This window comes from Tursiops truncatus, chromosome 2, assembly GCF_011762595.2.
Source record: "Tursiops truncatus isolate mTurTru1 chromosome 2, mTurTru1.mat.Y, whole genome shotgun sequence".
NCBI lineage: Eukaryota > Metazoa > Chordata > Mammalia > Artiodactyla > Delphinidae > Tursiops > Tursiops truncatus.
The window spans coordinates 160,853,393-160,880,081 of record NC_047035.1 but is presented as its reverse complement, the minus strand read 5'-3'; the positions used below and the strand labels follow the sequence as shown (position 1 = coordinate 160,880,081).

General features: G+C 36.2%; 1 protein-coding gene across 1 annotated transcript in view; it reads right to left on the bottom strand.

The window, feature by feature from the left end:
- MALRD1 (MAM and LDL receptor class A domain containing 1) overlaps positions 1 to 26,689 on the bottom strand; it is a 661,524-nt gene that overhangs the window by 344,200 nt on the left and 290,635 nt on the right. Inside the window, exons 23-25 of the mRNA XM_019933374.2 lie at positions 10,556 to 10,712; positions 6,112 to 6,222; positions 2,200 to 2,413 (exon numbers count right to left, since the gene is read on the bottom strand). Of these exons, the coding sequence (XP_019788933.2) occupies positions 2,200 to 2,413; positions 6,112 to 6,222; positions 10,556 to 10,712 (482 nt within the window). The remainder of the gene's footprint in view (positions 1 to 2,199; positions 2,414 to 6,111; positions 6,223 to 10,555; positions 10,713 to 26,689) is intronic.

The window sequence follows — 26,689 nt, the reverse complement described above, 5'->3', positions numbered from 1 at the left end:
TTCTCACAAAAAAAAAAACAAAACACAAAAAAAAACAACAACCCAAAACAAACCAAAAAAACCTCACACAAGTTCCAAAGATCATGAAACCTAAGCCTAAATTCTCGGTTGGTTGTCAGCCAAACTTCTGAGATCAGTTGCTATGGTGATTTTTTTTTTTAAGTTTTTCTTCCTATTCTTCTGGGTCTAATTAAGAATCAAAGTTTATAGTATATGCAGGAAAAATAACAGCACTCATATTTCATATAGCAGGTTCTAGCCACTCTATAATTAAAACATTTAAAACCATTAACGTAGGAATACAATTGAATTTTTAAATACATAATAAAATAAGCAGTGTTATATAAAAAGAAATTATATTCATGTAATAAGAACCCATATCAAAATGTGGGTTACTTTTAAGGTTTGTTCCAACTTTTTGGTTGTTTATTTGTTCTAAGGAGCTGAAAAAATTTTCTTCTTCTTATATAATATCTGGAACTAATTCATCTCTCTTGCTCCAGTATTACTGATATCACAGCCCCATTCAAATGTTACAGTGATTTGGCAATCAGTTCACCAGAAAGCACCTTCTGATAAAACTTTCCCTCCAAGGGCTTGTAATTACTTTTGTCTTTATTTTCCATACAAAAGAACCACCAAGACAATAAATTTCAGTACATTTCTCTGACCCTCTTAGTATATCAGTATACCCTCCCAAACACAGATAGAGGATTCCTAGAAATATTTGCAAAGTTATTATCTAAGTACAAAGAGTTCAAGGAAAATTTAGCCAGAAATACTTTAAACACTGAAAACACTGAAAACATTGCATTAAATCATATCTTGGGAAAGAGATAAGTTGGCAACATGACAAATAAAATTCAAAAGCATAGTATCTGTTCTGTTCGACTGATTAGCTAATAGATTTGTGACTCAAATGAAAATGGCAATGAAGAAAATGTAAAAGCATTTGATGCAGAACAAAAAACGCAGCAAAAATATTCATAAGATAAAGGTAAAAATTAATACAGAATACAAGATTAGCCAAACAGTTTTGCTTGGTTCATATAATAGTAATAATTGATATTATAAGATATAATCCACACTTGAAGAAACAAACAGTTATTGGATATACACAGGATTTCTACATCCACAACTTTTTTGGTTTTCCTAAGATTCAGTTGTACACAGAAGTGGTATGGTGGCTTGGGCAAAGCAGTGAATCATAAATCAAAGTACCTGGAAACTAGGATCAACTCTGTCAGTACCAGTTTTATGAAATTTGACCAAATCTTAGCCACTCTTGTTCAGCAGCTTTATCCATGGAATGCACTAATAATATCTGTCCCACTTACTCGTCGGGTTTCTGTGAAGATCAAGTGGAGATCAGTAGATAGAAGGGCTTTGAAAGTTAAAAGTTCTATGTAAATGTGAGCTCTTAATATACTGACGTTGTTCTTGTGATTCCAGATTTGGTTTCAAGAGGCAAAAAAGAGATCAAACTGTAGTACGCTAGCTCAGAAATTATTATTGGTAATAGTGGAATAATTTGTCAACCTTAATTCTGACAATTTGCATTCACTTCATTTGCAGTGAAATGAGGCAACCGTGCACTGTGTTCCATGATTTTACAGACTTCCCTGAATGAGCACATATGGCCCATTTAGCTAAGGATATTTTAATAGGTGTCATTTATTATGAGTTGATCTCTTGTAACAATATTACACAGCTGATATGTGTTTCCCTTAGGAGATCACGTTGCCTATTTTATACATTATCTGGATATTGATTTTTTGTTTTTTTAGCCACTTATCCCAGCTCATAATCGACCCAAGGGAATGACAACTCCCTGAAATCCGTCAAAGCACAAAGGCATGAATTGCCGTTTATGGACGTTTTGCTTGCCTTCTTTCCAAAAATTTATTTCATATGGAAAATACTTGTTTGCATACCGTTTGTCTTTGAAGACACCTGTTTTCCAGTTAATCTCCAATTCTTCACATACAAACAGAAAGCCATTGATTAGTTTTAAATGACTTTCGGTTCTAAATTAGGTACTGAGAGGGAGAAAGGAATGTATTTAAATGGTTAAATCACCTTACCTGCCTTGGCTGCTGAGTTATATATACTCTGTATTTTTCATCGATGAACCCATTGCACAGAGGAAGGTTGTGGGAGACAAAGGCAAAAGTAAGGAGACAGAACACTTCCACTCACCACAGATGAAAGGAGTCTCATCTGAATTATCAGCACAATCGTTCACAAAATCACACAGCTTGTCCCTGGCAATGCAGTGCTTGTTAGCGCATGTGAATTCTTGAGCCGTACACGTTCTGTCTGTGCTAAGTAGGGGGGCACAATCTTGAAAGGAAATATCATCCACTGCTACATCTCCTATGTAACTGATACCACGTTTTGCCCTGAAGACAACCTTTAAAAAAAATAAAGCCAATATCAGTTGACTTGTCCATCAGGAATCCAAAACTTGGGGCAAACAGTAAATACAGTACAGAACATAAGGGTTTGAATCTGATAAAAATGACCCCGTTATCCCTACGATGAAACTGACCCAGGAAGTTTGAGAGATATCGAAGATCTCTACCACACTCAACAGGTAAGGATGTGGGAGTGGCAACACCATTGTCTCTTGTCTAGATTTTTAGGATACAGGGCCTAAGAAACTGGCAGGAGTCACCTACCACTGCAGCCTCTGCAACTCGCAGACCCAAAACAAAACCTGCTCATTTCTGACAGCCTCATCACACGTGGAAGCAGGTCAACCAGGTGACGGAATGCACCAAGAGACAGAAGATGCAAGCATATCTTTTACTTTATTTCATCCACTTCTTGCCATTCCTCTGATCTGTTCAACTCAACTATTTGAAATCGAAAATATGTCGAACCTCAAAACTATGAATTTTTTTAATTGGCCGCATCTTTGGACTTGAAATGATTGTGATGTGCCTTTGATTAATGTAGGTGATGAATGAAATCCTCCTGTGTGCCACTGCTGGACAGTGAGATCCCACTTCTACAGACTTTGATAGAACTGATGAAACTTAGTCACAGGACTCACTAAAGTTTTCAAAGTGAAACTAATTCAGACAGCTTCTATTGAATTTGTCTGCAAGTTAAATATATATTTGTGTGTTAGCATAAGAAATATTCATATATTTTAAAGTAAATTTAGGACAATTAGAGATGCATTAACAAGAAATACCTATTTACTTCCATGATTTTTATACAAAATAGTTATCGTCATCAAACTCCCAAACATCTTTTTACCAAATCTAATCAATTACTTTTCTTGAAAGAAGTAGTTTTTCCTTAAGATGTGTTATGCTTTTATACTATTGTATGAAAACCTAGTTGTTTTCCTTTTAAGATGAGAGAATAGAATAACTGAAAATCATGCCTTTCACATTATTATAAAAAAGCAAGTAAATGTACAATTCTTATATAAATTCATGTATCAAATTTACATAAAAGGCATACATTTGTTTTCTTCAGAGAAGATGTGCTAGAAAAGAAAAATAAATTTGTAAGATAGATTAAGAGCTTGGATGTGATTAAGACGAGGTGAAACTAGAAAGAATAATGACTACAACTCTTTTATAAGAAAATTGAGCCCAACAAAAACATGGATACACAAATTGAAAAAGGTACTGTATTATCTGGATATATCTGAACATTTAATTTAAATCTGTGAGACAATGCTCTGTGATTAAGAAATCAGATAATCCAATGCCACACGATGTTGGTTAAGATTCCACAGACTTTAATACTGAATGTGATTAAACTTTTTTTCAAGAGCAATTATGATATATTTTTTTCTGGTAAAATAAAAGCTGGGTCAATCATTTCGTAAAATTTAGGAAGCAATAGAGCATAGCATTTGTATTATGGACTTGTAGATGACCTGCCTGTGTTTAAAGCATATCACTGCCATTGTAGTTATATAAGTAGGGCAAGTTATCCAAGTTCTAGGTATTTCTGTGCCTAATCTATAAAATGCAGGTAGTAAAGGTAGGTACCTCATACAGTTACAGGAGTAAATTTTTTGTTCATAGAACAGAACTTAGCACTTAGTAAGTGCCAGGTATGTGATTGCTCTAGTTATAAAAATTATTATAATTAAATGCTATGCTTAAATTGGGGGTTCCCAAATATAACTGTGAAAACTACCCAATGCTGTATGCTTTTACTCAAGGGTTAAAGGCGCTCATGTTTCTGAGGCTAAAGGGACTGATACTGTAAAAATGGAAGAAGCATGGATAGTATGTGCGTCTCACTACTATTTCTCCAGTGCATAGTAAGGTGCTTGCACATAGTAGGTTCTTGATATGTTTTTACTGAAGGAACGAATCACATTAAACATCAAATATTCAGAAACCATTAATATTTCATTTTAAGATTCAAACAACATGGGCGTATTTCTCTTCAAATTTCAATGTGAAAAATGAAATTTCAGAAAGACTAAATCAATAATTGATTCCTCTGCTTAAATCCCTCTTAATGTTTTTGTTTGTTTGTTTGTTTTTGTTTTGTTTTGTTTTGTTTTTTGCGGTACACGGGCCTCTCACTGTTGTGGCCTCTCCCGTTGCGGAGCACAGGCTCCGGACGCGCAGGCTCAGCGGCCATGGCTCACGGGCCCAGCCGCTCCGCGGCACGTGGGATCCTTCCGGACCGGGGCACGAACCCATGTCCCCTGCATCGGCAGGCAGACTCTCAACCACTGCCCCACGAGGGAAGCCCTTAATGTTGCTCTGAACATGATTCTACCATGCAAATATTCTACTTGCGCAGACTAGTTGAGAATTCACTGCCTGAAGTGGAAGCCGATGCCTGGCCGCAGCACAGCCTTCTGCATGTTCTTGCTGATGATTCTTCTTGCCTCAGTTAAAAGGTCTTGGAGGTTAAACAGGTGGAATCCTCTTAATGATAAATTTCATACTGTGCAAGGCCACTAAACTGCAGTCTAGTCTTTTCTTCTTCAGGCTGAACTTACTTCTTACCCATTTCCTAAATTATCTATAAATGACCCATAAGAAAACTGGGTCCCAGCAAGAGGTCAAAAATATATGGGATTTATTATAGCTAACATTCTAAGAAACTGGGGATAATGTTGTATCAATGCCTTTAAACAGCTGTATCTAGCCTGTGCTTCCAGTGGAGTTGAAAGGGGCTGATCTATCAGATACGGCATGTGATTGTAGATACAGTTACTGAATATTCACAGCTGAGTTGGTTACTCTTGCTACATATTGCATTTCCAGTCCTCTGTATAATTAGCAAAGATATTATAGCTTGTATCTATAGACAAGTGGCTCGAAATTCAAGGAATTAAGCCCTGTGCAGTTATGACTAAGAAAAAATGTTCTCTGACATAAATGGCTCTGGATTCCCACTCTCCCTTATCTAATCTTAAATCTTAATAGCTAAGTTTTACCTTCCAATAAACAACCCTTCTGTCAAAAACAAAACAAGCAAAAACTCCAAAAGCAAAAAACACACACATCCATGGAGCTCCTGTTTTCCTGATAATCCATAAAAAAATAAAATTCACACTAAATATCTTGGCATATAATTACTTTCAGTTTAAACCTTTTATTCTATGTATTACTTGTTCTTTCCCTTTATTTTTGGGTCTTATCCTCCTAATATTATTGTAATCTACATGAAGACAAATACAGCATCACCCAATTTTGTGCCTCTGAAAATATTTTTCAGTCAAGTAAATCTATTTTCTCTAATAAGGTTCAACAATATAGTGTGCTTTCAAAGGTCTCTTTAATTGGGTTTGAAATAAACTAATGTAATTACTCTGCAGTCTCTGAGAATATATTTGCAAAATAGTGGGAGGTGTTCTTAACATGTAGGAGCCTGATCGTGGAGGCAGGAGATGGTTGTCACTAAAATGAGATGTTCCTAGAAAAATGGTTGCCTCTTTGGGAAAAAAAATTAGGGTATTTCAGAACCGCAAATTCCTTATGGAAAATGCTGTATGGAGTGGTGAGCGTTCATACAGCACATCAGAAAGGGAAAGAGAGACAAGAAGACAAGGGGAAGAGGAAATAAATTAAAGACTCAACAAAACTCAATCATCACCTAAATACTTGGATTACAAACCTGTATATGCGAATGAACGCCTAAAAACACCTCTATTTTTTTCCACTGTGCACCTTGCTGTCCGCTTTGAGCCCACAGTTTAGAAGTAACATTGTCTATCTTGCTGAGTACCTGCAGAGATAAATCAAGTAAGAAGTGTTGAAATATTTTACCTTGACAAATTCTAAACATATAGAATTCTCCCAGTAATTTTTTTTCATTTTAATATCAACATGAATCCCTGAGAGAAAAGCTCAGACATTTTTCATTAGATGTCTTTGTTTTCTAGAACAGCACTGTGTCCCCAGGGTACCTCATGAGCTTTGTGTAATAAAGTTGTGCATGAATATCTGTCAGTCAAGTCTGAAGTTACCTGGCACCATTTGATTAAGAACTCTTAACTACCTTAGTTTTTAAAAATCTGACAGCAAGAACATTTGGAAGTCTCAATATTAAATAATATTCATGTAGTCACATGAAAAGCACAGAATTGTTTACTAAACACAGTTTTGAGAATGACATTAGGTTCAGTGGGGATGGTGATGTTACAGTGGGAGTCCATTCAATTCCAACAGCACATACGGGTGATGTGAGTGGGCACCTACTCACATCAGCCAGCAAGAGCTTCCCACCCAACAAATGGACCCTCATTCTAAAGGGAAATTGAGAATCATCTCAGCAAACAAATGATCATGGCTCTTCTTTTAGAATGACACAAAATGAGCCAAGAAGAAAGTAATTAAATAGGGAAGAGCAGTAGAGTTCCACATTTTAAAATAACTGACTTAGATGATGTATTTAATTATTTCACAACACTATTTTTTTTACATCTTTATTGGAGTATAATTGCTTTACAATGGTGTGTTAGTTTCTGCTTTATAACAAAGTGTATCAGTTATACATATGTTCCCATATCTCTTCCCTCTTGCGTCTCCCTCCCTCCCACTCTCCCTATCCCACCCCTCTAGGTGGTCACAAAGCACCGAGCTGATCTCCCTGTACAACACTAATTTTTAACAATACGATGTGTGTAACCAATTCATTATTCACATAAAGGGTTTGGGGAGGTTTTGACTTTTGAAAGTGAAGGTAACTTTGAATGCTTTCACGATCAGTTTTTTAAAAATTAAATGCAGGGGACTTCCCTGGTGCCGCAGTGGTTACGAATCCGCCTGCCAATGCAGGGGACACGGGTTCCAGCCTTGGTCCGGGAAGATCCCACATGCCACGAAGCAACTAAGCCCGTGTGCCACAACTACTAAGCCTGTGCTCTAGAGCCCATAAGCCACAACTACTGAGCCCTCACACCACAACTACTGAAGCCCATGCGCCTAGAGCCCGTGCTCTGCAACAAGAGAAGCCACAGCAATGGGAAGCCCACGCACTGCAACGAAGAACAGCCCCCGCTCGGTGCAACTAGAGAAAGCCCGTGCGCAGCAACAAAGACCCAACGCAGCCAAAATTAAATAAATAAATGTATTAAAAAAATTAAATGCAAATGGTTATTTTTATAGAGCTAGAGTTTCTAGAGTCATATAAAAAGTTGTATGTGGCTAGCAAAGATATCACTAAATTCTTGAATTCAAGTTGAATCAACATATTATTAAAGTCAAGAAAATAGAATTTCTAAAAAATATAAAAATCTTTTTTGAAGGATACTAAAAAGAATGTATAGGAATAAGATCTTCTTTGTATGAATACTGCTCTATACACAAATCACTAAGGAAAACTGTGTTCATGCAACATAGTAATGCAACATTTAATGTTATTTTACTCAGCTGTGCACAAAATAAGGATCATATGTATTACCATTTTAATTATTTTATAATTAACTACTTATAAAATTTTAAGGTTGTTTTATAATTTTTCATCTACTAACACAAAACCTTATTGTGAAAAAATGAAAGCCTATTTCAGATAATTAATCTCAACCACAAAATATACCTGGTAAGTAATTCTCATTTTTCTGATGCAAACCCTGTAGTTAGCTGTATTGATTGTTTTGTCTAAAACCATTGTTAAAAACTCAATGAGACACAAATGGTAAATTGTCACATCAATCCACAAGACTACTTGGATGCTTTCAGGTTATTAAACATGCACACATACATACACACAAACAAGTTTACTCTTAAACTGTTTTTGGTGAGAAGTCTCACCTATAATAAATAAAACTATTCTTCCAAAATTACTTTATACATTTAACATGTTTCCAATTAAAAAAAAGTAACAGCATTTTTAAAATATGTTTATCTAATTTGGGGAGGAAAATAATATTTAATATGGCCAGGAAAATCGTAGAATAAGACAGTTAAAAAATTAAAAAAAAATACCTAATATTAAAATTACATCAAGCTACTAGGAAAGAAGTGGTTAAGCAGCTGATCTACAGTCTATTTCTATTTATTGGGGAAAAATAAAGCAGGCAGCCCAAGTGTAATCTCTTTGCAAATATACTAAACATAGACTTTTTGGAAAACAAATTCATGCTATTTGACAGGGGGAGAGACCTTATCTATGGCTGCTTTTAGCAAGATATCCCTGGTCTAAAACTGCTCATGTAAACAATTCTGAAATCTGGGGATTTATTTTTCAGACATGGCTTCTTGGAAAATGTCACATAAGCTATGAAACATAGTATAAACGGAGATGCTTCAAAATTGAGTTGGCTTCTCTGTGTAAATGATGTGTCTATACATATACTTACAAACCTTATCTATTATACAAGGCATGTCTAATAGGGGAAGACAGGATCTAGGGGATCTGCATTAAAATTGCAGAACCTCTTTCTGTTTTGTCCATATAACTTGGTCATCTAAAAGAAACCAGGACCCCCTGGAAAAATAGTTACCTCCAGGGATGGGACAGGATAACAAAAAGATGAGTCTGGAACATCTTCTTGGCCAGAAAGAAAGGAAATGATCAAAGAATGATTGGACTTGTCAAAGAGACATAGAAGTCAGTTTAAAGGGTCTCCTATAACTGAATCTGGAACAATGTAAGAACCAATAAATAGTAACAGTGTTGACAACAAATTGGATAAAATAGGAATCCATGAGTCCACACTGATATAAATCAACAAATGGAGAATTTTTCTAACAAGAGAAAACCAACCTACAAATGTAGACAGAATAATGGAGTTAGACACAAATAGGCAATCATCATAGTAAAGTTAATGTGGCAAAAAATACTAAAGGAAGCAAACATTAGTGGGTATAATTGAGTTGAGATCAGGATTTTACATACTCTCAAAATATCTCATCACAAAATATTTATTGATAACAAAGGGAACAAAAGTACTGAGACCAATAGACATCATGTACTAACCAATGGGATACAATAAAAATAATAAAATATTGGTGATATTACAGGGAAAAACATGCTTAACATTGAACAAATCCAATTTGAAGGACGTTTCACAAAATGACTGGATTATAACCTTTAAAAATATCAAGATCATAAAGTTTAAGGGAAATGAAGGAATTACTTCAGTTTTAAAGACACTAGGGACTTCCCTGGTGGTGTGGTGGTTGAGAATCCACCTGCCAATGAAGGGGACACGGGTTCCATCCCTGGTCCGGGAAGATCCCACATGCCACGGAGCAACTAAGCCCATGTGCCACAACTACTGAGCCTGAGCTCTAGAGCCTGCGAGCCACAACTACTGAGCCCACGTGCCACACGACTGAAGCCTGCGTGCCTAGAGCCTGTGCCCCACAACAAGAAGCCACTGCAATGAGAAGCCTGTGCACCATAACGAAGAGTAGCCCCCTGCTTGCCACAACTAGAGAAAGCCCGCATGCAACAACGAAGACCCAACGCAGCCAAAAATAAAATAAAAATAAATAAATTTATAAAAAATAAAGACACTAGAAAGAAATAACAATGGAGTGTGATAAGTAATTCTGTATTCAACTCAATTTTTCCTATAAAAGATGTTATTGGGACAATGGGCAAAAAACCAGAATCTCTGAGTGAAAGGTAGAATGCAGTTGTCTGTGAGATTCTTGCAACCTTTTGTGAGTATGAAACAATTTAATTTCTTTTTTTACAAAAAAACAATTTGAAAGAGAATATTGGAGAATGTAGCACCACTATATCAAAGACAGCAAGAAGGCACATCCGAATATCACCAAAATGTATATATTCACTTGATTGTGTTATTCTCAGAATATTGATACTGAAACCTATATGACATATTTCAAGCGTAAAACAGTATTACACAGAAGCTGCAACCTCAGAATAAAGACCATAATCATAAATAGAATAGTTTAAAGAAATCCTATTCGCCATTCAGGTCCAATTCTACTAAAGCTTTTTTTCAATCATACTGTTTTCAAACCAGTGAAGTGTTGATAACTGTCCATTTTCATTTATTAGCAGACTACATATTTTAATAACACTGAATTATACAATATGAATTTTTGTAGAAGAAATTCAGAAAATGCAATTGCCTAAGCAGTACCTGGAGAGAACCAACTGTGGCACCATTCATATGAGTCCAGAATACCAGGGTACATTTTGGTCCCGTGCGTGAAATAACAGGAGTGAGAATGTCAGCCATGTCACCAAACTTTCCATTTGAGCTATCAGCATACAGGTACCAGCCATCTGCGGTATTTCTGGGGAAAGAATGATGCATTTATCAGGTAAAAAAAGAAAATCATAAAATACAGTTTGTCATTAACCATATTTTATTGTTCTAAAATTTCTCCTAAAAGTATAACAATGTTTTTAGAACAATGGTGATGCATAAATAATTCTACTATTTTGATTTTGAATCCATGTGTCCATTGGTACAATGTACAAAAATTATGGTAAAGGTTGAAATCATTAGGTCTAATATGTAATAACTTGGTTGATTTTTTTATAATAATACTGCTGATACTCTGATCAGTTTTGTAGAGTTTTTTAATGTGGGTAAAATGAGACATTGAAGCATTGAATACATTTAGAAGAGGCATAAAAAGAACAAAAATATAAATAAAGTATGAAAAAGAGAAAGGAAACTGTCTTGGAGTTCTACTCACTGGTCTAAAAGGCTTTCAGGTTCAAATTTATTTTATCTATTAATTTAGGTAAGTTTTACTTAAACATATTTTAATAAGCAGGTAGATAACCTTTTAATGTTGTTTTAAGTAAAGAAGGGTATTTATTAGTTCACACAACTCTGTGTAAATGATGTGTCTATACATATACTTACAAACCTTATCTATTATACAAGGCATGTCTAATAGGGGAAGACAGGATCTAGGGGATCTGCATTAAAATTGCAGAACCTCTTTCTGTTGTCTGTATAACTTGGTCATCTAAAAGAAACCAGGACCCCCTGGAAAAATAGTTACCTCCAAGGATGGAACAGGATAACAAAAAGATGAGTCTGGAACATCTTCTTGGCCAGAAAGAAAGGAAATGATCAAAGAATGATTGGACTTGTCAAAGAGACATAGAAGTCAGTTTAAAGGGTCTCCTATAACTGAAAAGTACAGGGGATACACTAGCTTCAGGCACAGTTGGATCCAGGGGCACAAACACTGTTATCAGGACTCAAGTCTCTCCATCATCTGGCTTAAGTGGGTAGATAATTTTTAAAGTGTGTCTTTTTTTTCCCCTAGTTCCAAACCAGAGAGGGAAAATAATGATGGAAACACTTAAATATCAATGTAATCTTGCCATAAAGGATAGAGTTTATGCCCCCACTTTAATTACCAATTCAAAAAAGACATAATAAAACATTAAAGACATGCTATTTTTGAAATATTAAATAAGGAAGTGATTCCTCAAAATTCGGACATTCTGGCACTCTTTAATCTCTTTGATTAATTATATTTCACACCACTTTTTCACCACATGTGATACTAGTACCATGGAGTTTAAACTTGCTACTTATTAAAACCATTTTGAAAGTTTTATCTTTTCTTTTTTGAGGAAAGACATGAATCATTAATAGAAAATAGATGGAGAGAAAGAGAGAGGTATTCATTCAGTCACCACGTATTTATTGAGTCAGTCTTTCCAGTGTTACTTGTCCAAGGCACTGGGAATATGCTGTGGGCAAAAGACATGGCAGGGCTGGCCTCTGACCTCAGCACTTACTAGACGGGCAACATTAGGCAGGTTATTCAACCTCTCTGAACCTATTGGTTTCTTCATTTATAAAACAGGATAGCTCCATGTTACTACTAGGAGTTAGAAATAAAATAAGTGGACTTTCTATCCCAGTACTGGCCCATCTTACATATTTAATAAATGGTAGTTGTGATTTGTGGTTATGTTTATGTCATTAGTTGCTGCTAATAAAGAATTCAGTGCCCTGTGAACTACACAGGGTATGAATTAAGACTGCTTTTAAGAGCTAGGATTATTATATTAATTTGTCTGAATTGTGTGTCAATGAATAAAAAGTTCCAGCTTTGTTCCTTGTGTGTGTTTAATATCCCAGGACCTCACAGATGCTGAGAACAAAGATGAATACATGAATTCTTCATTGGTTCACAGATTCACTGTGATCCAGCATAATTTTAGTAGATATATTTTCCCCAAAATTGACAAACTGATTCTAAGCTTAATATGGAAATCCAAAGGACTAAGAATAGCCAATTTCATCACAAAGGAGAACAAAGTTAGACAATTTACTCTATCAGATACTGATTCATTATAATGGTAGAATAATCAAGACAGGGTGGTATTGAAGTAAAGACGGAAAAATGGGCCAGAGAAATGGATAAAAGAGTCCTGAAAATTCTACATATATTTATACATCTGATTTATGAAAAGCTTAGCTCTTCAGAGCTGTGAAGGAAAGGACAATCTTTTCAATGTGGATTGAATAAATTAGGTAGCCTTGTGGGGAAAAAACAAACCTTGACCCCTATTTCACAGCATTCAAAAATAATAAACTGCAGGTAGAATGTACCTGAAATGTGAAAGGTAAAACAACAAAGCTTGCCTAAGATACATAACAATATCTTCATGATATGAGACTAAGAATTTTTAATAATATATAAGGATTACTATCCATAAGGGGAAATACAAAAAATAGGACTGTATTCAAATTAAGGATTTCAGTTTATCAGAGATATCAATATGATGATCAAGGCCAAGCAGTGAATGGGAGAAAACATTTGCATCCCATTTAACGAATGTTACGCTTACTATCTACTATATGTCATGCACTATGCCAGACGTTCAGCAATGCCTGCGTGTTTGTAGTGTGTGTATGTCTTTATACATACATATTATATAACTACATACATACAAGGAAGAACAGAATGAAACGTCCCCAAATGCTAATATGTTTTTATCTTTGTTTGGGGGCCACGGCTATTTTCTTTCCTACACAGTGCCTGGTTCACAGTAGACTCTCCAAAAGTACTTGATAAACAAAACACACAAGGTAGTTTAAAATCAGTACAGCACATGTGGAAATAAATAGACCAATGGAGTGACAGAACTGTAGAGTCAGATAAAATTACACAGGAAAAGTTGATAATAATATATTCCAGGCTGGGGGAGAAAAAAACATAAAAAGACAGAACAATGTTAGAGACCATGGAAGAATTAAGTGACTAAAAGTCACAATTCTAGTAATGATAAAAGCATCTACTCAATGGTTCTTCAACTGGAGGTCCCTGTACTAATTTCCCAGAAACTACACGATGAAAAATGTTAATGTTTAATTTCCTCAATACAGTATAACTTGAGAAAATTCAGTCACAATAATAAATTTAAAATAAATTATTGAAACAATTCTTTATAATTATATATCCTTGAAATATATATATTTCAACTGCAAGGAAAACGAAAAAAGGGAGACATGCCAGGAGATCAATTTGAAAAATGCAAATAACAAAAGTACATTTGTGTTTTTACACTGCCCCACAAACACCGGACTGGTGTAAAAGTATAACATTCGGTCGCCAGTCTTTTATGCATTAATTGGGGACACATGATGTATGCATGATTCCTAATGGAAAAATGAAGAATTATACGAACACTTGCCTATGTCTGAGATGAGATTATCTGAGCATGTACCTGCAAAGGAAATCAACTGCCCCCCTGGGATGAATACAGCAGTAATGATCACACCTAACAGTGCTGTCACTCGTAAAGTATCAGCATCTCTCTACCAGCCTTCAAATTGTCATTTCTCAAACAGGGCTGGAAGGAGGATGTTTTATAGAAATATACCTTTCCTAACAAAACACATCATAAACCACACAGTGGTAAAGGTTTAAAGAAAGCAGTGCTTTACACTCAGGTGTTGCGAAAATAAAGATCCCAGGCGATGATGTATAAGTCATTAAAAAGTCACTTATTAAAAGAGATTTGATTTATAGTCCAAGCTATTTTAAAGAACGTTGCCTAAGCCTCATAGGATAATCAGTTTCTAAAGTCTTAATATTACACAAATTAAGCAATTTAAAAATTGACATTTTTCCCCCTTATTTGAGAATCTCCTGGGTATTCACCCTAATTAAATTAATAAGAAAAAATACCCTGGCATGGACAAATAAAAATATTCTTGAGTTAGGTCAATTGACCTTTAATACTTGTACAGTATAAGGGACATATTCTTCAGGCTTATCCTTTGGGTTGAGATATAGCCTGTGACTGATTATGATGATGTAGGCTGTTATAACATACCTGATGGGATATGAGCTACTGAAAGTTGTCATGAACTTGATTACTTTCATGAGAAACAGAAAATACAAACTGTTCAACAGTACAATCCTCCTAGGGGTTTCCACAGTATTACCCTTGTGTCTGTGGTGCACCAACCTTGCTATGTGCAACTGCTCCCCGCCCCTCCCACCAACTCCACGGTCTGACCCACCAACTGCTGGAGCTTCTTAAATAAGACGGAACACTCAGAGTCCTTATGTGGGATTTTTAGAATATAAATTAAGGAAAAAGGAACATTCCTTCTTGAATGTCAAGGCATGCTTCCCCTCCATCCTCCCACCCCACCAACCAAGGTTTGAAACCGGCTCTGTCGGACTCCAAAATTCCACACACACCCTCTAGACTCTGTTGGAGTATTGCAGAAGAGACAAACAAACAAAAAAGTTTCTATTTGACCTTACTGGTCCTTTATAATACACATCTGATCCTACCATCCTGCTAGAAATCTTCAACACACCTTTACTGACTCAAAGTGAGATCCTTGAACTAAACCGTATGTTCCTGGATTGCAAGTAAATAAGAAGCCACAGTACACATCAGTTCATTACACACACTGTCAGATCAGCGGACACTTTTTTTCATAGTGAGACTTTCTTGATAATTGAAGCAGTGAATTAATTTGCATTCTGGTGCAAGCTCTTCTATATCATTATGTATTTGTAACTAACAGTCCACAGGAGGGGGGAGATGGATGGGCCCCCGGGCCAGACAGCTGGTGCTTGTCAAGTGGAGTAAAATTGAAGCTTTGTTCTCACCCAGGAACTCCAAGGACAAAGCTAGTGGCAGAAGCTGAGCTCTGCTGAGGTAAAGAGATAAGGTGCCCACTCCTGAGGTCAAGGAAGACTTCCCTCTGCACATGTGCAGGAAGGCTTCTTGGGGGTCAAAAAGGGAGGGGGGCACCACCCCATAATATGTGTGCACATGCACCCACAGGCCTCTGTGGTGGGATCAATCTTAGCAAAAAGTTGAGCACGCATGTTGGGACGGTCCTGGAAACATTCAGGTGTGAAAAAACACGAGAAAATTGGCCAAAGGTAAACAAAGACCTGGAAGGACTGTCCTGTGTAAGTGAATTAAATCATGTCTTTCCAGCACTCTTCATTCAGGATGCCCCCAGTCCCCTCCAGGTGTGTATCCCTGCTTTGCTTCTGACTTACTGTTCTCCTTCTTAGAGAGGACACCATACCCTTTCTCTCTGGATGTGTATTTCTGCCTTGCTGCTGTCTTAAATAAACAAACTGTTTGTCTGTGTGCTCTCCCACATGTTATGCTGTGTCTCCAATAGTAAACTTTGTACCTATTTTTACAGTTTTTGCCTCCTTAAACATTCTTGCTTTCAAATAGGGGAAAGAGCTAGGGCCACTTTGCTTCTAGCCCCTAGCCCCTGGTGGTCTAGTGGCTAGGATTCCTGGTTTTCATCCAGGCTACCCAGGTTCAATTCCTGGGCAGGAAACTAAGATCTCCCTTCAGGACCACTCACTGCTGTCTTCTCCGAGATCACCCAGAGTGGTCTTTCATGCTGAATTGGTATATAACCGGGATCAGAGGATATTTTTCTGTAAAGGCCATACGGTAAATATTTTAGGCTTTGTGGGCTATACGGTCTTTGCTACAATTATCAGCTCTGTCTTTGTGGCATAAAAGCATCTATGGACTGCTTAAATGAATGATTATAGCCATGTTCCCAATACAACTATATTAACAAAAACAGGCATCAGACCAGAATTGGCCCACAGGCCATAATTTGTTCACCACCGTTCTATGGATAAAATTCTCAATTCATCAGGATCTGAGAAATAACTTTCTATACTAATATCCAGCTTCATCTTTCATATATTACTTTACTCAGACACCGAGATTTATACCCATCGTATGTGTTCATGCAGTTACTTGGATACATCATGTACTTTCTCTGTCTCCCTTACACTGGTCTTTCTCCTGAGCACACGTATAACCTCTACTCTTGGTCTTTCCCCTATACTACTTTGATTTACCTTCCACAACATATCTCAAGTACACTCTCATTTCCAAGCCTTCTTAAATTCCTACACTCAAAATCCCCTGATTCAAAATCACCCCCTCACTTAAGAATTCCATAGCATTTTATACATAACTTTTTATTTTTATTTTATTTTTATTATTTTTTTTTGCAGTACGCAGGCCTCTCATTGTTGTGGCCTCTCCCGTTGCGGAGCACAGGCTCCGGACGCGCAGGCTCAGCGGCCATGGCTCATGGGTCCAGCCGCTGCGCGGCATGTAGGATCCTCACGGACCGGGGCACGAACCCGTGTCCCCTGCATTGGCAGGCGGACTCTCAACCACTGCGCCACCAGGGAAGCCCTATACATAACTTTTTAGATGCATTTTTCATATTAGATTTTAATTCATTGAATATGAAGTTATATGCCCCACTAGATCATAAATATACCAAGGCACATATTTTAACTTACTTATTAAAGTATCTAGAATACCTTATAAAATGGCTTAAACTCAATTGGTGCTTAATAAATATTTCCTGAATATGTTGCTAAATAAGCAGGAGATATTTCTTGCTTTTCTATAACAAAATTCTCCTTTACACATACAATTTGCATCTCAATTTTGAAAAAGGATTTACAATTTTAGCAGCTTTTGGATTTCTCTTTCCTAGTCTTATGAAACCAAAAATGAAGAAAAAGCATTTGTTGAAATTTTATATAACCACCTGTTTTACCAATTCAAATTCAATAACAAAGGTATTACAGTCAACTACTTTAATTAGGAACACCCATGGTTCTTGTTTCAATATTGTACGACATTCACTGGAGAATAGCTCTTTGTGAGGCAAGAAGAAACACATTTAAAAAAAAACCAACTGATAAATTTAAAACTCTAAGAAATTACACAATGTAGTTATATTTATTTATGATCTAATTCCAAAACAGGAATTCAGAAGGCTCACTAAAATATGTATATTCTTTGTTAAATAGATTTCAGGTCAAAGAAACACTAGCTTCTACAATGTATAAAATATGGGAATTTTTAGAATCAGTCTTTAAATTAGTACGCCTTTAAATTAGGGAGTATTAAATAATAGTTTATTATTTGATACTTGCAACAAACATAAGAAGGTAGGATTATACATTACTATTTCATACATGAGATATCTAAAATTAAACAATGTGCCAATGGTAATTCCCTTGGTAAATACTGAAGTCAGGACTAGAGTTAGATTCCTCTCCCCATATTTTATACTCTAAACTCGTTGTCCTCTAAGGATGGTTCTGGGCCAGCAGCATCAGCATCACCTGGAAACTTATTTAAAGGGCCAATTCTTGGGCCCTATCTCAGACCTACTGAATCAGGAACTCTGGGGTAGGGCTCAGCAATCTGTTTAAAAATTGTTTCAGGGGCTTTCCTGGTGGCACAGTGGTTGAGAGTCTGCCTGCCGATGCAGGGGACACGGGTTCGTGCCCCGGTTTGGGAAGATCCCACATGCCGCGGGGCGGCTGGGCTCGTGAGCCACGGCCGCTGAGCCTGCGCGACCGGAGCCTGTGCTCCGCAACGGGAGAGGCCACAACAGTGAGAGGTCCGCATACCACAAAAAAAAAAAAAAAAAAAAAATTGTTTCAGCTTATTCTGCTGCATGCTAAATTTTGAGACCCACTGCTCAAAACCACTGACACTAACAGTTAAGAGTATTTACAATTCCAAGTTGTTAAATCAATGCTAATCCAAAAGGAATATGTAGAAAAACAGCTATTCAAGCTTTATTATCCTTGCTACAATAAACACTGTGGGGAAAATAACTATAAGATTAAAGAATTTTTTGACATTTGTTATTACAATACCTCATTTTCCATTACGCAATGTGTAGAAAACAGCTCCTATGTTCTAATAGTAGAAGGAGAAGAAGAAGAGGAGGAGGAAGGAAGGAGAAATGAGGAAGAAGAAAGAGAGGAAGAGAGGAGAAGGAGAAGAAGAAGGGCAAGGAGAACAAGAAGGAGAAGAAGAATTAGAAGGAGAAGGAGGAGAAGGAGAAGGAGGAGAGGGAGGAGAAGGAGGAGAAGAAGAAGAGGAGGAAGAGGAAGAAGAGGAAGAGGAAGAGGAAGAAGAGGAAGAAAGAGGAGGAGGAGGAGGAGGAGGAGAAAATGGTTGGGAGAATTATGGGTTGAAATTCTTAGTCGAGTGTATTTGAGAAACACAGGGCCCAACTCAAGGGTTCCATTTAAACACACACACACACACACACACACACACACACACACACACAGAGTTTGATGTAAATAGTCCTTCAGGAGTTCTGTAGACAAGAACTGTAGCCATTATATTCTTTTTTTTTTTTTTAATTCATGGATCCCTAATGTATTTGAACAACACCAAAAATAGTCTGGCACATGGTAAGTACTCAATAAGTATTTGTCAGCTGAGTAAATAAAAAATACTAACCACTTGTGTTTGAGAATCACTAAATACCTTTTAATAAAATTTTTTGACCTAGCTTTCAAAACAAGTTAGAATAATTTAAATTTTTGAGAATTTTTAAAAAATTTTAAAATTAAAAAACGCATCAGAGTTATAAGAAATGACTCATATTTATGCAAGAATTTACTCACATGTAATTGTGAATGAAAACTCTATTTGCTCCAGACAAAACAGACTTCAAAGTAAAGAAAGTTATCAGGGATAAAGAAGGTATTACATAATGACAAAAAGTTCAATAGTTCAAGAAGACATAACAATCCTCAACATATCTGACCCTAACAACAGTGTCAAAGTGAGGCAAAAACTAATAAAACAGCAAACAGAAATAAATGAATCCACTATCGTTGTTAGAGACTTCAACACCCCTTTATCAAAGATGAACACAAACAGCAGGCAAAAGAACAGTAAGGTACGCATTTGCAAAATAATGAAGTTGGACCTTTACCTTATATCATACACAAATATTAACTCAGACTAAATCACAACCCCAAACAGAAGAGCTATAAAACTCTCAGAACAAAGCCAGGGGAAAAGCCTCATGACATTGAATTTGGCAGCTATGTCTTGGATATGACCCCAAAAGCAAAGGCAACAAAAGAAAAAATAGATAAACTGAACTATATCGAAATTAAAGATGTTGTGCATCAATGAACACTATCAACAGAGTGAAAAGTCAACCCATAGAATCTGAGAAAATATCTGCAAATCATAGTCTGATAAGAGATTAATATCCAGAATATATAAAGAACTCCTACAACTCAACAACAAGAAAGCAAAAAACCCAATTCAAAGTGAGCAAAAGAACTTAACAGATATGCAAATTACCAATAAGCACATAGAAAGACGGTCAATGTCACTAGCATTAGGGAGATGCAAATCAAAACCGCAATGTGATATGACTTCACACTCATTATCTTGGCTATTGTAAAACAAAACAAAACAAAAAATAAATGTTGTCAAGAACGTGGAGGAAGAAATGCTTGTTATATATGTAAAATTTTATGTTACATATATTTTATCATAATAAAAAATTTTTTTAAGATTTATTTTAATAGGAAGCAAATTAAACATCTTATCACCTTTCAGGAGAGAAAAAGCATTAGCTCAATTCAAATCCAATATTTAATATCTTCCAATACTTTGCTTTATTCCTCTTACCATAATTATATAAAGAAAACATAAAGACTTTTTATCTTAAGTATCATATATATAAGTATACCCTCAAATCTCTAATTTACCCAGTGGATATTACCTGTATTATCATTTTCTATAGGTTCCATGTCATGAAAAAGATTGAGAAGCCCAGCTATATTCCAGCTTCCTTTCCTATCTATTGGCTAATTTAGTTGTAGGAATATAGGAATTGAAAGTCAAAGGAGAAATGAGAGTAAGCAGACGTATAGCACTCTGTCTCAAAAAAGTAATATCTGTAATGGAGAGATAACAACTGCTTGGAAAATCTTCCTTTGAAAAGCAGTTTGGCTTATTCCATAATCTAAAATCAGTATAAGCCTGCTAACGTCAAGGGGATAAAATCTATGTACAAGCAGTCTACGTTAACAGGTAATAGGCTTGTCAGATGTAAATGAAAATCACAAGTATGCAAATGAGTCAGGTTTTCCAGTCATATTCTGACTCCTTCAACATTACCAGGGTCTGAAAAAAAGTGAGCTGTCCTATGCTCAAAATTTAAATGACTTCTGTATTTGAATACTTTTCAAGATGATTAAAGCTATGATGCCTTGAGATTAAACACTTCTCCCTTTGCACCATTGTTTTCTAAAACGCCACACCATACTACAGATTAAATTAGTAATAAAGCAGGAGTAAGAAACAGCTATGATGTCTGAAACTACCTGCTCTCCTGTGTTACACACAGAAAGCTGACCCTCAGATTTGTGCATTTGTAGAGAGAGAGGATTTGGTTCTGGTTCTTAACCTCCTTACAATCACAGTTATCAAAGGGGATTCATGTTGTGCCATTTCTTCTCTGTGAGCTGCCACCAGAGTTCAACATCAGTATTTTAACACCTGTATACTTTGTTAAGGATGGTCATGAATTATCATTCTTTGACCTTTACATTATTCTACAGCATTGCTCATCAGCAACTGCTGTTATCAGTTATTTATAGTATCACTGGTCTGTGATGGAAAGGGCAATCTAAATTCTGAATATATAAAAGATGGAGATCATGTTAGAAGCATGTGAAAATGTAAACAAACACTACCACAGTGTTTTGTGGCTGATTCTGTTTTTCTAATGACGTGAATACAGAATGTCACAACTGGAATCTATACTAAGGCAATGCTAGTAATGAAACAGAAATGGTACAAGCTATGACAGTTAAGTGCTGTTAAGAGGGAAATCTTTTTTGAATGGAACATGAATAGTGAATGGGTCTAGTCCAGGATAATTCTGGAGCAGATTTTTCCACTCTATAAAAAGCCTCTCATGTCCTTTCATTTTACGCTGGACTTTGAAATACACCAATTCTATTGATTAGAACTACTGGGTGTCCATATTTATGTTTCAGAAATTTTGTTGATAAAAACTGAATTACTGAATTTAATATTTAAATTAAAAAATAATTTAATAGTAAATAAAATTCATTTAATTTTTAAAACCTACGTTTTCTAATTAACTCACTAAAAGCTTTCCCAGAATACTATTTTGAGTTCATGACATCCTAACCAACAGTATAACTGTGTTTGGTTAGAAAACTTTGTATTTAACTTAAAAGAGACTGAAAACTAATCCCTGGCAGGAAATTTAGATCCCACTTTAAAGAGAATATGAGAAAATTTTATTTTAAACTTAGTGATTTCCCCAAAGAAATTCTAGGTCAAGATATTTTTCTGTGTCTTTCTTCTCTTTTACAAGAAACTGCATTCATCTCATGTAAAATACATCCAAAGTTAATAAAAGTAATATATCCATGCATATGAGTTAAAAACATAACAGATCAGGAAATAATCCATAAAAGCACTATAATTCTATCTATAGCAGCTTAGAAAAGAGAACTAATTTTATCCTCAAAATTTTATTATTGCCACCAATCTCCTGTGGCTTTGCTTTCAGCTTCACTTTATCTTTTAAGGACTCCTACATTGGTCCAAATATTAAATGTTTCAACTGTGTTGTCTTATCTTTTCATCACTCCTCTTTTCTCACAGTCACTTGGTATGAGACCAGCACTATGGTAGGTGTTATAAAACAGTCAAATTGTCAGCACCCTTTTCCTTGAGATACTTAACAGTATCATGAAGGAGTTAGACAAGTAAATTAACATTGGTGGTATTCTGGGACACGTGGTGTACTACAGCTAATGCCCAAAGAAGAACTATTTGGATTTGACTAGAGAGAGGGATCAGTGAAAGTTTCCCAGAAAAACTGACTTTCAACTAAGAGTGAAAGGATGGTTAGGAGACAGTCGAATGAAAGTACCATGGCATGACAGAGAGTCACATTTAGAGAATAAATAGATTTGCTGGATGAACGGGAGAGTGGGCTGTTGATGATGAGACCAAAATAAGGAGCCTGAGTCAGACAAAAAAACATCTTAATGATGGATGTATTAACTAACCTTACTCTGGTAATCATTTTGCAATATGTACACATGTGTAGAATCATTACATTGTACAACCTAAGCTTACACAATGTTATATGTCAGTTTTATCTCAATAAAGTTGGAAACAACAAAAAAATTACAATACCAAGCTAAGGCGATGAAGAACATCGACTTGGATATTTGCTAAAGAACTCAAAAACAAAATCAGGTATCTTTTTCTGTTCCCACAGAAAGTCCAACCTTGGGTTGGACTTCTGCCAACCCTGGCTTCCAAGTTAAAAACTAACAGTGCTCGTTAGCAGCTCTTTGTTTTTTGCCTTACATATCCAATTAATCCAACTGTACTGCATTCATGTGATACATGTATTACATTAAATTACATAGCTATTCCTCTTTTTTGTCCTTCCTAATTTCACTCCTTACTCATCACTTAGAGTATTTCAACAATGGAATAGCTATCAAGCACAAAGTGACATGCTGCTCCAGTCAGTCACTGTTACCAATAATTTTAGAAAAGCAAATCCAAGCACACCTTTCCCTTCATTAACTGTCTGTTTTATCACTCTACTATTGCAGAATAGCCCCAACTCTGAAGACTGCTATACAATGAATCACCCAGGTTCCATTAGCTTCTAACGTCCAATTAGAATTGGCTGGTGTAAGACACCGGCAGAAGACTGTAGGGTGGAAGGAAAGAGCATTCAGGGTATTTATTCCCACAAACCCATCCCCTTCCCTCTCTGCCTCATCATGGTTGTGGCAGGGAGACACAAAGTGAAGAGGAGGTGGGTAGCCTACCTGAAAAAGAATTCAGAGTAATGATAGTAAAGATGATCCAAGATCTCGAAAAATGAATGGAGGCTCAGACCGAGAGGATACAAAAAATGTTTAATAAAGAGATAAAAGCTTTAAATAACAGAGATGAACAATACAGTAACTGAAATGAAAAATACACTAGAAGGAATCAATAGCACAATAAATGAGTCAGAAGAAAGAATAAGTGAGCTGGAAGACAGATGGTGGAAATCACTGCTGCAGAACAGAATAAAGGAAAATGTAAAGAAATGAGGACATGAGCTGTTTGTAAATTTTGGAGATTAATCCTTTGTCAGTTGCTTCATCTGCAAATATTTTCTCCCATTCTGAGGGTTGTCTTTTGGTCTTGTTTATGGTTTCCTTTGCTGTGCAAAAGCTTTGAAGTTTCATTAGGTCCCATTTGTTTACTTTTGTTTTTATTTCCATTTCTCTAGGAGGTGGGTCAAAAAGGATATTGCTGTGATTTATGTCATAGAGTGTTCTGTCTATGTTTTGCTCTAAGAATTTGATAGTTCCTGGACTTACATTTAGGTCTTTAATCCATTTTGAGCTTATTTTTGGGTACGGTGTTAGGGAGTGTTCTAATCTCATACTTTTACATGTAGCTGTCCAGTTTTCTCAGCACCACTTATTGAAGAGGCTGTCTTTTCTCCACTGTACATTCCTGCCTCCTTTATCAAAGATAAGGTGACCATATGTGCATGGGTTTACCTCTGGGCTTTCTATCCTGTTCCATTGATCTATATTTCTGTTTCTGTGCCAGTACCATACTGTCTTGATTACTGTAGCTCATGCAGCTCAAAAACAAAAAAACAAACAACCCAATCCAAAAATGGGCAGAAGACCTAAACAGACATTTCTCCAAAGAAGATATACAGATTGCCAACAAACACATGAAAGAATGCTCAACATCATTAATCATTAGAGAAATGCAAATCAAAACTACAATGAGATATCATCTCACACCGGTCAGAATGGCCATCATCAAAAAATCTAGAAACAATAAATGCTGGAGAGGGTGTGGAGAAAAGGGAACACTTTTGCACTGCTGGTGGGAATGTGAATTAGTACAGCCACTATGGAGAACAGTACGGAGGTTCCTTAAAAAACTACAAATAGAACTACCATATGACCCAGCAATCCTACTACTGGGATATACCCTGGGAAAACCATAATTCAAAAAGAGTCACGTCCCAAAATGTTCACTGCAGCTCTATTTACAATAGCCAGGAGATGGAAGCAACCTAAGTGTCCATCATCGGATGAGTGGATAAAGAAGATGTGGCACATATATATAATGGAATATTACTCAGCCATAAAAGGAAACAAAATTGAGTTATTTGTAGTGAGGTGGATGGACCTAGAGTCTGTCATACAGAGTGAAGTAAGTCAGAAAGAGAAAGACAAATACCGTATGCTCACACATATATATGGAATCTAAGAAAAAAAAATGTCATGAAGAACCTAGGGGTAAGACGGGAATAAAGACACAGACCTACTAGAGAATGGACCTGAGGATATGGGGTGGGGGAAGGGTAAGCTGTGACAAAGTGAGAGAGTGGCATGGACATATATACACTACCGAACGTAAAACAGATAGCTAGTGGGAAGCAGCTGCATAGCACAGGGAGATCAGCTCGGTGCTTTGTGACCACCTAGAGGGGTGGAATAGGAAGGGTGGGAGGGAGGGAGACTCAAGAGAGAAGAGATATGGGGATATATGTACATGTCTAACTGATTCACTTTATTATAAAGCAGAAATTAACACACCATTGTAAAGCAATTATTCTCCAATAAAGATGTAAAAAAAAAAAAATGAGAACAGTCTAAGAAACCTCTGGAACAACATTAAACTCACTGACATTCACATTATAGAGGTCCCAGAAGGACCTCCCAGAAGGAGAGAGAGAAAAAGGGTCTGAGAAAATATTTGAAGAGATAATAAACTGAAAACTTCCCTAACATGGGAAAGGAAACACTCACTCAAATCCAGGAAGCGCAGAGAGTCCCAGGAAGGATAAACCGAAGGAGGAACACTTCGAGACACATATTAATCAAATTGACGAAAGTTAAGGACAAAGAGAAAACTAACAGTTATTACGGCTCCATGATGGGTATAACTGCTACTTTATCTTTTCCTGGTGAATTTCTGTGCAGCTCTTTAAAGCCAGCTCAAAAATTACTTCTCGTAACACTTTTTTTTCTTTGTGTACTATCAACCCTCCTTCCTCTGCACCCAAATAACACTGTACCTTCTTTATGATCCTTGTATTCTGTTTTAAATGATATTTAATTTTTAAAATTTCTCTTATCTCCTAGATTTTAAAATCCTTGCATCTCCTTCTATTACTTGCATAAAGTATTTCTCATAACTGGTATGCAAAAATATCTCTTAAATTGCATTATAATGTGTCTTCAGAAGTAACACCTCTTAGGGAATATAAATGATGTTATGAATATAGTTTACACATTTATGAAGCTGTGTATGATGTCATTACCGTCATAAAAATTTGACTAGATATATAGAGACAAATCTGAAAAAAAAACAATGATGATACAGTTTTTAAAATCTGGAATCTGACCCAAACATTATCCCAGAATGTATTATTTGTACTGTTAGGCCACAAATGAAATATCTAAATATTTTTAGTTGTCTAAAGAAAACATCATGTATATATACTTGTTCTTTTAATCTTATGATTATAGAATTTTAAGAACTCTATTTTATGCTGAATAGTAATAATGAGGAAAATGGAATTACTTTATAAAAATGAAAATAGTTATGTCAATAATAAATTATTCCAGTTAAAACAAAGTTCAGGGCTTCCCTGGTGGCGCAGTGGTTGAGAGTCCGCCTGCCAATGCAGGAGACATGGGTTCATGCCCCGGTCCGGGAAGATCCCACATGCCGTGGAGTGGCTGGGCCCGTGAGCCATGGCTGCTGAGCCTGCACATCCGGAGCCTGTGCTCCGCAACGGGAGAGGCCACAACAGTGAGAGGCCCGCGTACCGCAAAAGAAAAACAAAGTTCACAGAACTGGTGCATTTTAGTGAGATCATTAATAT